Source organism: Rhincodon typus, chromosome 6, assembly GCF_021869965.1.
Source record: "Rhincodon typus isolate 14 chromosome 6, sRhiTyp1.1, whole genome shotgun sequence".
Taxonomy (NCBI): Eukaryota; Metazoa; Chordata; class Chondrichthyes; order Orectolobiformes; family Rhincodontidae; genus Rhincodon; species Rhincodon typus.
In genome coordinates, this window is record NC_063337.1 from 44,683,879 (window position 1) to 44,698,857 (window position 14,979).

The following is a 14,979-nucleotide window of genomic DNA, read 5'->3' on the forward strand; positions in this document are numbered from 1 at the left end:
AATCATAGAATCCTTACAGTGTGGAAGCAAGCCGTTTAGCCCATCAAGTCCACATTAACCCTCTGAAGAGCATCGCAGGCAGTCACACCGTTGTACCCTGCCTCTGTAACCCTGCATTTTCCATGGCTAATGCACTTAGCTTTCACATCCCTGAACATGATGGGCAATTTAGCGTGGCCAATCCACCTAACCTGTGCATCTTTTGACTGTGGGAGAAGACCTGAGCATCTGGAGGAAACCCAGCAGACACGAGGACAATGTGCAAACTCCGCTCAGAGAGTCGCCTGAGGGTAGAATTGAATCCGGCTCCCTGGCACTGTGAAGCAGCAGTGCTAACCAGGGTAACTGATCATGTGACTGAGTGGTCTAATTCGTGACCTATGCATATGATGCAGGACGTCCCACAAGATCGTGTGATATAGAGTGCAGGATTTGGTTCCTTTTCCTTCATTATTTGCTGCTACTCTGTCTCCACATTAGTAAGTTAGGACTTAGTCATGCAACTTGATGGACAAGTGAGCTCTTCTGAGTTGCTAGTAAGCTGTGCTGTCATTAAGGTCAGTGCAGTGCACTTCAATGAGAATTTTAGAATGTCCTTTAGGTGTTCACTTTGTTCTCCCTGGAACTGTGGTCATTTCAGAGTTTCGAGAATCAGACCTATCTGGGGGGAAACACTTTTGAGCCATCTAGACAGGTTGTAGTCCATAGATGTTGATTTTGCTGCAATTTTAAATGCATGTAAACCTGGTAAATCTGAAGGATGTAGTTGCTAATAGAATTTCCCTAGTGCACTTATTTTTTGATGACACACTGTACAAATATCAATGCACCACAGTAGAGTGATAAGGACAATTACTGTGTACTCTAAGACTTACGTTAACTTTGGGTTTTGAGTAAGTCTTTTTGTCAAACGTTCATTGTGTTAGTTTGGAGTGGGCTGAATTAGCGCAGCTGATTCAATGTTGATTTGCTTCATCATTGGCCTTTTGAGAGAAGTTTTGAGCGCTGTCCAATGTTTGCATATTGTCAAATGCTTCTTGAAAGTTCATCAGCCATATTACTCTCATCAACGCTTCCTCTTGCTTCATCAAAGAAGTCAGTCAATTTTTTTGGGTTTAGTAAGTCCATGATGACTGTTTTTCATTAACCTATGTTTTCCAAATAACAGTTAATAGTTTCGCAGATTAGAGTCCGTTTTCCCAACATCAGCAATTTTTTGAACATATGAAACATTTGCAACACTCCAGTTCTTTGGTGCTCCTTCCAAACCCAAAGAGGATCGAAGGATTCTGAATAGAGTCTCCATTATTTCCACCTTTGCTTCTTACAACAACTGAGGATGCTTCTCATCCAGTCCTGTCATTTTATCAGAGATAGTAGGAACTGCAGATGCTGGAGAATCTGAGATAACAAGGTGTAGAGCTGGATGAACAAAGCAGGGTTCTTTTTCTGAAGAAGGGTCTAGGCCCGAAACGTCAGCCTTCCTGCTCCTCTGATGCTGCTTGGCCTGCTGTGTTCATCCAGCTCTACACCTTGTTATCTCTGTCATTTTATCAACTTTGAGAGCTGTCAGTCTCTTCCCTTGTTGTTTTTATCCTATCCAATTTCTCCAATCCCTTCTCTTTCTCTGTGACATTGACAGCACTTTTTTGCAGAAACAAATGCTAAATACTCATTTTGCATGTCACTGTGCCTTTTACTTTCTGTGGCAGAGTTCCTTTATGATATTTTCTTTACTCCACCTTTTATGTGACTTTCCTTTTGCTCTTTGCATTTATTAAAATAGTCAGTGATCCCTTTTATGGCAAATATTAATCCTTTCTTACACACTCTCTTTGTCCCTCTTCTTTTATTTCAGCTGTGAATTATCATTCTTTTTCTGTTTCATTTTAATTTCAATATCTTTAGTCACCCAGAAAATCTAGCTTTGGACAACCTTTCTTAGCCTATCCTAAGAATGTGTTTAGTCTACCCAAATGATCTCCTCCCTCCTTGACACTTTTTCGTACTTATTTAATTGTCCAATCTTTACTTCCAGTCCACTTGGTCTAGATTCTCTTTCAACTGACTGATATTTGTCTTTTTGGATTTTTGCCTTTATTTCTTTTTTCTTTCTATAACTACTCTAAACCTAATGTTATCTTGTTTTATCATCAGCAAAGCATCTGTCTCCAATTATGATGCTGCCATGGGATATCCAGAATATTGCAACTAAAACTTGGTCTACCTTTGGTTTAAAACTGACATCCATGTTATAAGATTGTAGAAACAAACTTTCCACAGACTGTATACGCTTCACTGGAACATGCAGTAGGCTTAGGACAGCAGGAAGAACAGAGCCTTGTTTTCAATTAAGCATTTTACAGCCCTCTGGACTCAACAATAAGTTCAACAACTTTAGAGAATAAACTCTTTCTTACATTTCCTCTGTTTCCTGGCCACCAGGATCTGGTTTTCTTGTTCTTACTTTCAGCAAAGTTGTCTTGTATTCTGCTAGTATCACTGATTACTAATTGCTCTGGATCTGTCTCTTTACAATTTTTACGACTCTCTGTGATACCTGAGATCGCTAATCTCACACCCTCTAATTTTCTCCTGAACTTCTCTGCTCTTCTTCCCCACCACTTTCTACAGCTTAAAGGTGAGATGGTGTCATAGTGCTGATGTCACTAGATTCGTCAACCAAATGCCCAGGCTAATGCTTTGGAGACATGGATTCAAATCCCACCATGGTAGTGGTGAAATTTAACTTCAATTAATAAACCTGGAATGTAAAATTGGTCTCAGTGATGCTGACCGTGATAACTGTTATGGATCTTGTAAAAACCCTTCTGGTTCACTAATGTCCGTTCGGGAAGGAAATCTGTCATTCTTACTTTTTCGGGCCTGCATATGAATCCAGACTGTCAGTAATGTGGTTGATTGCCGTCAGAAATGGCCTTGCAGGTCCTCGGTTCAAGGGCAATTAGAGATGGACAACAAATGTTCATTTTGCCAATGACACCCATGCGACAAAAAAAGAAAAAAAAATAAAACCCATCACTTACCACTTTCTTCAGTTCCGAAGAAAGATATTATTGGGCATGAAACCTTAACTGTATGTGGAATCTCCCCAGTCCTGATTTGGTATGAGTAATACTGAGAAAGGCAGTTGAAAGTAAAACCTGATGTTTCCATTCCACAACCACATTCCATAACAAACCATGGAAGCAATGCTTCATTGCTGCCCAATTCACACACTAAAATGTAGGCATGCAAGGATATTGTCAATGAAGTGGAAGGGAGATGTTTCTTTGGAGGCGGGGCATTTTTCCAAGATCTTTTACTAGCAGAATTCCAGTTCCAATGCACCATGAAAACTTAGGTTGTGCAAATGTATGATTATATAAGGCCACATACTTCGGACGTTCTTATGTTGACATGACAACAAGCTCCTAGGGAAGTCTTCATGCCATATTGTGTGAGGGTATAACATGAGGTTTCACGGATGTGAGGGCTCAGGAATTCCTTCAATAAAATGGTATTATCTTTCTGACATTCCCCACAGATTATCTGCTCACAGATCCCACATTGGAGTCATTGTGGTCTTAGTGCAACTCTAAAGATAACGTAGGAGGAGGCAGTGATTATAATTTTGTCAGCAAGATTGGCAACCTTCAGAAGCTGTCTCCAAAGGGTGAAGCAGCAGATAAAGATCCACCAAGAAAGCAGAGAATGAGACCTCAGCGTTACAAGCATCACTGTCATTTTGTTCAACTGTCTGAAAGATATCATCAACGAACGGTGTCATCTGCTGGAAGAAGACCTGTGCTTAGAAGATTGGGTGCCATTCTATTCCAGTGTCAAAGCTGCCCTGAATTTTTAGGTCAGCTGCATATTTTAAGGAGAAACTGAAGACCTTTGAGGCATCTCCAAATCCTCCACTCAAATACATGCCATTTTCTCCAGAAGACAGCTTTTCACATCATTCCCCTGTGTCAATGAGCGTCAACCAGGTGGGGCTGTGGGATTATCCACCATCACATGCTTCCCTCTGGTGTGGGGTGCTATCAACTACACCCACATTACTTTGAGAGTGACCTACCATCAAGAGTTTGTCAATAGACATGTCTTCAACTTGACAGGTATCCAAATTGTATGTGACCATTGATACCAAACTCTGGAGGCGTGCAGCATATATCATGAGGCTGCCATGACTCTTAGTAGAGAACTCTTAGCTTCTGTCTCCTCTCAATGTCCTTGAGCCATGCAGGGAAGGCTGATACAGGACAAAGTTATAAACACTGCTGACACTTTAACCATGGCAGAATGGAGACTGTAAGTCTCTACAACAAGAGATCTCAATGTCTGGACTGCTTTGGCAGAGTTTTGCAATATTGCCCGGTAAGCATATCCTGTCTCATTGTGGTATACTATACCTTCACATCTGATGCTGACAAGTGGGTGAAGGGGGACATTCTAGACGTAGAGGAAATGCAGAATGACAGTAATCTTATGAGGATAAAGATGAGGCTGAGGATGAGGATGTTGATCAGGAGGGCCATTCAAGACAGCATGGCACAGCAATGCATTACACAGCCGAAGAAGCCAGAGTTACCCTAACTGAAACCCATTGCCAAGAAGAGCTGACTCTGGACTTCCTTCACTTGTTTAAGATTCTTTTAGTAATCTAGCAAACAGACCCCGGTTAGTACAAAGGACTTACTATTTTTGCAGTCCTTGACCTTTTGATGTCTCATTATCCTTGTGATTTTACACTTAATATCTTTCAAGGATCCCAATTACAAGTATGTGCACATTACCTGACTGACTGTTGGGGTAAAAACCAGCAGTTAGTAAGACTGTATACTAACATTGCACAGCCCAAAGGGTAGATAACTCTTCAGGTTTTCTTAAGATATTAGGCTATCACGTCCAAGTAATAAAACAAAGAACTGCAGATTCTGGAGATCTGAAACAAAAACAAAGTCCTGGAGAAACTCCGCTGTTCTGGTAGCATTTGTGAAGAGAGAAATAGTTTCTTGGTAATGGGGAAAGTTCTTGAATCCGTTATCAAAGACTTTTTAGTGAGCATTTAGAAAGTAGTGGCAGGATCAGACAGAATCAGCATGGAGTTATGAAGGGGAAATCGTGCTTAACAAATCTGTTGGATTCTATGAAGATGTAACTAGTAAAGTTGATGGGGCGAGCCAGTCGATGTGGTATATTTGGACTTTCAGAAAGCATTTGACAAAAGTCCGGCATAAGAGATTATTGTGTACATTTAAAGCATATGGGATTGGGGACAGTGTATTGAGATGGATAGAAAACTGGTTGGCAGAAAGGAAACAAAGAGTAAGAATTAATGGGTCCTTTTCATATTAGCAGGGGGTAACTACTGGGGTGCTACAGGGATCAGTGCTGGGACCCCAGCTATTCACAATATATATTAATGATTTGGATGAGGGAACAAAATGTAACATCTCAAAGTTTGCAGATGGTACCAAGTTGGGTGGGAGGGTGAACTGTGACGAGGATGCAGAGATCCTTCAGCATGATCTGGACAGGTTGAGTGAGTTGGCAAATCAATGGCAGATACAGTATAATTTGGATAAATGTGAGGTTATTCACTTTGGAAGCAAAAACAAGAGGGCTGTAAATTGGGAGAGGGGAGTGTGCAGCGGGACTTGGGCGTCCTTTTGCACCGGTCGCTGAAGCTAAGCATGCAGGTACAGCAGGCGGTAAAAAATACAAATGGTATGTTGGCCTTCATTGCGAGAGGTTTCAAGCACAGGAGCAGGGATGTGTTGTTGCAGTTATGCAGAACCTTGGTGAGGCCACACCTAGAATATTGAATGCAGTTTTGGTCTCTTTCTGAGGAAGGATGCTCTTGCTTTCAAGGGAATGCAGTGAACATTTACCAAGCTGATTCCAGGGATGGCGGAATTGATGTATGAGGAGAGACTGACTAGGTTAGGATTGTTTTTGCTGGAGTTCAGATGAATGGGGGTGGGGGCTCTCATAGAAAGTTATAAAATTCTAACAGGTCTAGACAGGGTAGATGCAGGGAGGATGTTCCCGCTGGTGGGTGTGTCCAGAACCAGAAGTCACAGTCTGAGGATTTGGGGTAGACCATTTAGGATGGAGATGAGGAGACATTTCTTCACCCAAAGAGTGGTGAACCTTTCGTATTCATTACCACAGGAAGTAGTTGATGCCAAAACATTGAATGTATTCAAGAGGTGGCTAGATATAGCACTTGGGGCAAATGGGATCAAATGTTATGGTGAGAATGCAGGATTAGGCAACTTGAGTTGGACAATCGGCCATGATCGTGATGAATGGCAGAGAAGGCTCGACGGGCCGAGTGGACCCTTCCTGCTCCTATCGTCAATGTTTCTATGTTAACGTTTCATGTGGAATTGAGGTCAAAGTCCCTCATTTGTCTCTTGAGTTGTCACTAATATTGAGCACCTATAGCTAGAACAATGGAATGCATGTCTATGTGCGTGTATCTGGCAGACACCAAGTATGCTGCACTTGGCTTTCTAACACAGTTGCCAATCTGTCCATGGGGGCAGTTAGACACACAGATGGCAGTGCCAGTACACTGCTGATAATGTTTTTGGGTTCCTCTATCCTTTGTTCCAGGTTAGAAGTGCCTCTGTCCCTGTTCCTGTTTCTGGAGTTTGACCAAGTTGTTAATGGCCAAGACTATAGGATTATCTTCAGTGTGGGGCTGAATAAGTGTCTGGTCTCTAGAAGTGGTCTGATTGCCAGAGACCTAGGGCCTGCCTTCTTTGACCAGTTGCGGAAGCATGTCAGTGATGTGCTCGCCAGCATGTGTTCTCCGATCTAATCTTGAAAGTGTACCACTGAGGTGAGAGCTTGTGATGGTGCAGATGAATACCTTGCTGGCACATCACCTTAAGGTACCTCGGGTGGCTTCCTCCTCAAAGATGGAGCTGTGAGTTTCCAGTGCTGGCTTCTTTGTGAAGGTTCACTGGGTACCACTAGTGTATGCGTAAGATGAGAGAGGAAATAGGTTCTAAATTCTCCTTCCCGTGATAGCTACCCATCTTGTTCTTCCCCACCTCCGTTTCCACTACGTTCTGTAGACGGACTGACCGTGGTCTACGCCCTAGAGACACCTAGCTGGAAAGCCTGGGCAACAAGTTCCCAAACCCCATACTGAGGCCTGTATGTCTCCCCAGCCACATTAGGCTCATGGCCACACACAGACTGGCAGCTGTGAAGCCACACGATTGACCTTAATCCTTTCAGTGGACAGGACAAACACAGATCTCTGAACTAAGAACACACCGATTGGACCTCTGACTGTTGCCAGTCCCCTGGACTGGGGTCAAAGGCTGCCCTTGACTTATTGTGTCAGAACCAACTGATTGACGGTACCTCCATGAACTTTAGTGGGAATTACTCTCATAAGATGTTGAGACGTGGCTGCTTGCTTGTTACATGTGCTGTGTGTTTGCTGCGTATGCTGCTGGCACGTTTTGCAAGTGTGAGATTGATGAAGCACACTGCCACTTGGCGAGATGTATACCTTCTTGACTGAGGACTGCTAACCAGAAGGCAAACTGCCTAGTCATTTGACTGTGCTAATTAGCTGTTTACAGTCAGCAGTGAGCTGAACACACCAGTACCCGATCTGACTTGTATGTCAAGAACTTGGGATGTCTAGTTTGTTAGGTTCGTTTGTTAGGACAGGAAGCTGAATATTAGTGAGGTGAGCTGTGCCCTCAATTAGGTGTTTGACAATTTAGAATCTCCCTTAATTGGCAACTCGCAACTGTTTAGAGAGAAATTCGCTTCTGCGCCAGGTAGACACATAAAAGATACAGCAAGTTACTCCTGCTGGCCCTCAGTAGATCTCTTGCACAATTCTACCACAAATCTTGCCTCTGGTTCTGGACCATCCTTGTCAGGGCAAACATGCTTTCAGCATTGACTGTTTCAAGTCCTGCAAGAATGTTTATGTTTAAATAAGATCACCATTCATTCTTATAAACTCTGGAGAATATAGATACCTGATATTTAAATGTTCTTGTAGGACAATCCATCTGTCCCATGAATTAATTTGGTGAACCTCTGTTGCACTCCCTCTCTGTTAAGTTTATCTTTCCTTTGGTAAATCCACTCAATATTCCTAGAGTGAACTCGTTAAGGCACTATGCAATTGCAGTAAGAAATCTTTTACTCCTATTCTCTGATCTTCTTGTAAAAGAAAAAGTCCAACGTACCATCTGGCTTAATTGCTTACTGTACCTGTATATTAACTTTCAATGACTCATGACCAAGGATATCCAAGTCTCTTTGAAGTTCAGCACTAACCAGATGCTCACCATTGAAGAAATACTCTGTAATTCCATTTCTGTTTTTCTGACCAAAGGACTGTAGAGACTACAGTTCATTGCCTATAAGGTTATGTGAAATGCTCTATAAATGCACATTCTTTCTTTCTCTAATATTGTTTACGTCTACCTCTTGCATATTGAACCGATGAGCCATAAGCAGAAATGTCCCACAGTCTGATCTGATTAAGATGTAATCATCATCCTTAAACCACACAACCAACTCTGTTGAAGAGTTTAAAACTCTATTTAAAAGAATATGTCTCCTTAATGAATAGTTTGGCAGTTTGAATATCCCCTGACTTTAGGCAGTATCAGCCTGCTAATTGAATACATTAATTTGTCTACTGTAAACTGCCTGGTATAAATATTGCAGTTTAACCTGTGAACACAGTTTTGTTCATCCTACTTCATACTTTCTGTAACAATTGCATCATACACAATGTGTGTATTAATCTATAATATAATTTTTGAGTAAGAAAGAAAGGACAGAGAATGACAGTTGATAGTGCTAGTTAAGGAGGTGGACTTGGCATAGGCACAATGGGCTGGATGGCATCATTCTGTTTTGTGAATTCTGTGATTCCTTGCAGTACTGGGCTCAGTGACTACTCCACATCTTGGTTTATATGTACAGCCTGAAATTTTGTTTTTTGCATTGCTAGTGGGTACAGACCAATTCCTAACACTGGAGAATGTCTATAGCCAGGAACTTAAAGGTGTAAGCAGAACTTGGAAGCAGCTGCGTGTCTACAAGAACACAGGTGCGCAGTTGCTTTAAAGTCACGATTGTGACTACTGAACCACTGCATAATCGCACTTCCTTCAGTATTGTCAGTTTGAGATCTGTTCCACAATGTTAATTGGGTAAATTCAAAAAGCAACAGTCTTAATAATTAACAGAAGCCCTCACCAGTGATGTACTTTTTTTAAAAAATGTCTAGAAATTAACAAAACTTATTGACGTTGAAGTTAATCAGAATGTATTTTTGAAATAATTATTGATGAGATTCCTTTAAGACATGTAATAGCAATACAGTTTTGCATGAAATGATTTTAAGCTGTACCAACATATTTCATTTTAAAGGAGTGATCTAGAATTGATTGGTTTGGAAAACTAAATTTGATTCCTGCCTTATTCCCAGCCAGGAGAACCACACCACTTCTGGAGTATATTAAAAACAAGAAGCTTGAAAAACAGGTGGAACTTTATTTTTAAACCTATGTTCACTATAAACTTTAGCATCGGTCCTAAACGTGGTATTTTGCTCAATTAAACTTGTTATATTTCAGCGAATCAGAGAGGAGAAAAGAGAAGAGAGGAGAAGGAGGGAACTGGAGAAAAAACGTTTGAGAGAGGAAGAAAAAAGAAAACGTAGAGAGGAAGAAAGGCGTAAAAGGAAAGAAGCAGAAAAACAGAAAAAAATAGCAGAGAAGGAAAGAAAAGAAGAAATAAAAATTAAGGTTCATATCTTTGTAGATTATTAGCACCTTTTTAAAAATATTATTCTTCCTGTTTTTGGTGCATAAGATGGCATCTTAACAAAACATATGATTTACATTTACCACTGCTGCGTAATGTCCCCAGTAGCATAGGACAAACATTTCTTGAAATGAGTAAACTGTTCTCCTCACCAGCACCCCCTAACTTTTATATTGCAAATTGTACAAAGGCTGAACTTCTTGGTAGTGTACAAATCACATGCTATTGCATCTCCTTACCAAATTATTCTTCGTGTGTGTGGCTATTCAAGTTTAAGGCTTTGATGAGATTGGTAGCAGATTATTTGACTTCAAGGTATTACAGTCAAACCTATCCCTGAATGATAAGTACATATGGGTATTTCGTGCCAGAACTGTTAAGTGTCAGTGAAACCTTATTTCTTTTCCCAAGTTTAGAACCATTGTGATCAGTTGTGGCACCCTCTAATGTCACCAAGGTGACAATTAATTGAAATAACACAGACAGAATTTGAAGCTTGGCCTTATCTGGGGTAATACGCGAGATAATTCACTGAGCATCCTGAGATTTTTTTAAAAATTTACGATATTCAATTTTACCCTTTCCTTCTCATTTCACTGTTTCATGAACTAATGTAAGAAAAGCAGCAAACATATATAAGGTGGAGCAGCAACGTTTTAAAAAGCCCTGCAATGATTAAGATTGTTTTAGGAATCATTCCTTTGAAAACTTCTTAAAAAAAATTAGATAACCACATTTCATGCAAACCTTGCATCTTGTCAAAATTGGAAAAATATTTGTACACTTTATTTCATTGTATTTGGGATACTAGGCACTAGGTGGGCAAGGTTATCACCCAAGAGGTAATGTAACTGTGAAGGAATCAGAGTTACAAAGTCAAAATTGTGCTATGATTCTGTTGGGGATGTTAATGTTTAAAGAAGAAATCCCAATACTCAGCAATTAATCAACACAACTACACTACAGGATTTCATATTTTTTAAACAAAAAAAACTTTGTTAAAACGTATAAATTAAGTGCAGAAATACGCAATTCAACATTGAGCCTGCTCTGCCATTTGATACGCTCATGGCTGATCTCGCCTTGGCCTCAGCTCCACTTTCCTGCCTGCTGTTCATAACCCTTCAATCCATTACTCATTTAAAAATCTGGCTATCCCCCACCTTAAATTTATTCAGTGCCTCAGCATCCATCAGATGTGGGATATGTATTTAACAGATTTACAAGCCTTTGAGAAGTAATTTCTTGTTCTAAATCTGCTACTCCTTATTTTAAAACCATGACCTCTTGTTCTAGCTTGCCCCATGTGAGGAAAGATCCTTAATGTCAACTTTGTCAGTCTCCTTTAGCATATTATATATCTCAATTAGATCTCTTCTCATTCTTCTAAACTCCAGAGAGCCTAGGCCCAACTGTTCAACCTCTTAGGCAAACTCCTCACCTCTGGAATCAATCTAGTGAACCTCCTCTGAACTGCCTCCACTACTCAAGATGAAGAAAAATTAAGCAAAGCAAACAGCATAAAGTTAACACTATAATTTATAAGGATTTATGCTGTACATTCTGTTTTTTACTCCTCCATCTGTTGCTTGCAGAATTGCTGGGATTTAGCTTCTTTTATGGAAGTAACAACAGACAGCCTGGCTCTATCAAGAGGTCTAGAAATGAGTCATTCATTGCTTATGGGTTGTATTACTATTGACTCTAACCTTATGAAATAAGCACAGATAAACTAAATCCCATCTTGGTTTAATTTGCCTTGACATTAGAGTTTTTTAAAATTTTTTTTTACCAGACGTTTTCAATTTGTCTTACATTAACACTTTTAATCTCCAATTTATATTCCTGAAACTAAAAGCTATTTTCTAAAGTATATAAATTATGAACTGGATATTTTCAGCAATTGGCTAGAGTTAAATAATAATAGTAACACTTCCTAGTGTTTTTCCTGGTAATATCAAAGGTACTGTGGTCACCTTTGCAACATATATCAGGGTGCTGTAGCAGTAGTTTTTGAACCATGGGATTTTAGGGTTTGTTTTAACATTGAGGCATATAATACTGATTTTAAGTTTTCAATGCGATATAAGTTAGATGCAGGTAATATTTCTTCCGCCAGACTGTTACAATAATTTGCTTTATCCATAATCTGAAAGCTACAGAGAAAATGCCATGTGTTGCAAGTTTTCCATAGACTACAGCAGCTATTATGGGATAAATATAAGACACAGAGGAATTTCCTACTCTCCTTCTGCAAATGTGCAGTTTTTTATTCCCTTACCCTGCACTTATGCTGCAAAACTGAGGATTTATTTTTTAAGTTATACAGTTTTACTTTGCGACTTCATAATTGCAAAAAACTGCAAGATTATTATAATGGGAGTCCTTGCCAGCAGGGGGAGAGAATTTCCTATCAATTGTGTTTGCAGTAATCTGATCTCATCCCTTTTGAAATCAAGCTCCAATTCCAGAGGTGAAAAGAGGCATGCTTTCTCCTCAAAGTCTTTGATTTTAAAAAAAAAGTATATTCTGCAGATTTGGTTCCAGTTCTATTTGAGGGAAAGAGATGTCTGTACATTTATTGCCGCCTTTTCTGTTTTTCCGTTTATCTAGCATTGAAGGTTAGAATTAGCCTTGGACTGGCACTGAGGACAGTCGAGTTTAAATGGATTGTACCATTTATATCAGTGTTCATGCAATCACAGCAGGAATTCCACACTAAATGTTTCCTTCCAAACTGCCTCAATCGAGCATTTTTTTTGAGGCAGCAAACAGAACGATAAGATGTAAGCAAGAGGTATTGATAAGTATGCATATGTCCCTTCTTAAATTTTAGACCTCTATCAGGAGGTAAAATAAGTAGAAACAACTAGTCCATTCCATGAAAAATTGAGTGAAGTGATTGAAGAGTTCAAATTGACGGTTATTAACCAGTTTTCTGGTCCCATTATGATGCAAGAATAATTTTAATGTTAACTTACAGTTTGCATGAATTTACATTGTATTCTCCATTTAAGTGCTAACAGCTAGGTGAGTGAAGGAGTCTTAATCACTGTGTAACGATCAAATTTTGATTGTATCTAACATTTATCTAACACTATTTAAGTTCTAAATTTCCCAGTGCTATGCAGGTTTTTACAAGGTCTCCACTGGAAGAGAAGCTGAGATCATTACTTGAGGAAAACAATTTAATTTTTTTCTGTACCTGATGTCAGGTAACTCTTTCATTTCAGGTGCATTTAAATACAGGGATCTCAGTGCAATTTCACACTGATTGTGATGTTGATTAGAGTAACAGTGGTAGGGTGCATTAGGAAGTTAGGGAAAGAGGGCATAGAGATGCTTCTTTGCTTTGTCTTTTCTAAGTTTTTTTCATTCTGTAGAAATTTGTTTTTAAATGACTGTAGGGAAAGAAGCTAACTTCTTGGTGAGTATCTGTTAAGTTAAAGCCTATCTCTTCCTGAAGTTAAAAATAACTCAAGAACTGATAGTAAATTCGATAAAAATATAAAAGGGAAATGAGTAATTGAGTTAAAAGGTTACTTAAAGCACATTCTGCTTTTGTTTCTGGCCAGTGACAGGGGAGTGTGACTGTAGCTGAGGAAAGTAAAGGCACCCACAGAACAGGACAGGAGCCTCAGACTTTGTAATTGTCCAAGAGGTTTGAGATTCTTTCGGCTTCTTTGGATGAGGGTGGTTGAGCTAACTGACTGTGGCATTAAAGTACAGGAAACTATTCAACTGGGGGGAGCAAAAAGGTATGTCATGGTAGTTGGGGACAGTGTAGTCAGGGGATTGACACTGTTCTCTGCAGCAAAGATTGTAAGTCAGTAGGCTGCATTGCCTGTCCAGATCCAGTCTTCAGGAAGGTTATGAAAAGTGCGCAGTAGTTAACAATTGGCCTGCTTCCAATTTAAATTAGTTGACCTGAAATGAAGAAGAAACAATTCACTGTTCTTCCAGCCCCTTTTTTTTGCAGGAGTCTTTGGGATTTTTACCTTTATATTTCAAAATTTAAAGACAAAACACATGGAAACATAAAGCAGTCTGGTAGCTAAAAGCAATTCCCAGACAAGTTTGGATGTTTGTTTACTGAATACGTCACCATTAAAAGGTTACCTAGAGATCATGGTAAGATGGACAGTCCCTTGAAGGTTTGGAGAGTTCATACTCACTCATGAACACAGTCTCAGGTGCACAAATCAAAATAATCCTGGAAAGTAAAGGTTTTAAATAACCCTTCAGTGTAAGTTTTGTAATCTACCTTTGTTATTACATTATATTGTAATCTTTAGTTATTAAAAAAGGCTGATAAAGAGGAGGAACAAGACTCAGACAAACGGAAGGAAAAAACTGAGGATGGTGACAATGGAAAAGGAAAATGGGAAAAATCGTGTTGCCCAGGCAACCTGCAAGGAAAACGGCCAGAGATTTCGCAGAAGGATGTCAAAGATAAGTGAGTTGTAACAAATACAGTTATATAGTAGAAGCTACTAAGTATTTCATTGTCTGTTAATCTGAAATTTCATTCATGAAAGTGAACACAATGATTTTGATTATTTCAAAACAATTTGACCAATATGTCAAATATATTTTTAACAAAAATAATTTGAAAATTACTTGAATTATTTTTGTGACTCATTTATAATTGTGCTATTGATGTAACTAATTCACCATTAGACATTTTTTATATATCACAAGCAAAAGGTATGGTTTTGACATTAATTTCATTATTAAAGCAAGCTAGAAAGTGGTGTTTGTTTTTGGAAATTTCTGAAATTCTAAAATTTCTTTAATAACAAAAGCTACAATTTTTATTCAGTCTGTATTTCTTTTAATTGTTGCATTTTCTCTATATTTCTCAATATCATAGTTATTTCTCATTGTTTGATTTACAGAGAAGTGAAACAAATGTCATTCATGTTTATTTACATTTATTAAAAACATTTTATTCAGAGCACTGATTTGTTTAAGACAAGGGCTGCAGCTATTTCCACTCAAAAAAAAGTAGAAGAGGTAACAAGATTATTTAACAAATAATTAACCCTCTAAAAGGTGACAAACAGATGATGTATTTGTCTGAAGTTACAGTTATCAAATAGCTGGAAATTTTCAGTTTATATGCAATTAATCTGAAAATGACTG

At 39.1% G+C, this 14,979-nt stretch overlaps 1 protein-coding gene across 2 annotated transcripts in view; it reads left to right on the forward strand.

Moving 5' to 3' along the window:
* The window catches only part of upf3a (UPF3A regulator of nonsense mediated mRNA decay), a 76,238-nt gene that overhangs the window by 36,981 nt on the left and 24,278 nt on the right, over window positions 1-14,979 (forward strand). The window contains exons 6-9 of one of the 2 annotated variants that reach the window (XM_048598130.1): window positions 9,017-9,115; window positions 9,497-9,552; window positions 9,645-9,815; window positions 14,130-14,290. In XM_048598130.1, the coding sequence (XP_048454087.1) occupies window positions 9,017-9,115; window positions 9,497-9,552; window positions 9,645-9,815; window positions 14,130-14,290 (487 nt within the window). The remainder of the gene's footprint in view (window positions 1-9,016; window positions 9,116-9,496; window positions 9,553-9,644; window positions 9,816-14,129; window positions 14,291-14,979) is intronic. The other variant, XM_020523882.2, reaches the window with a different exon arrangement.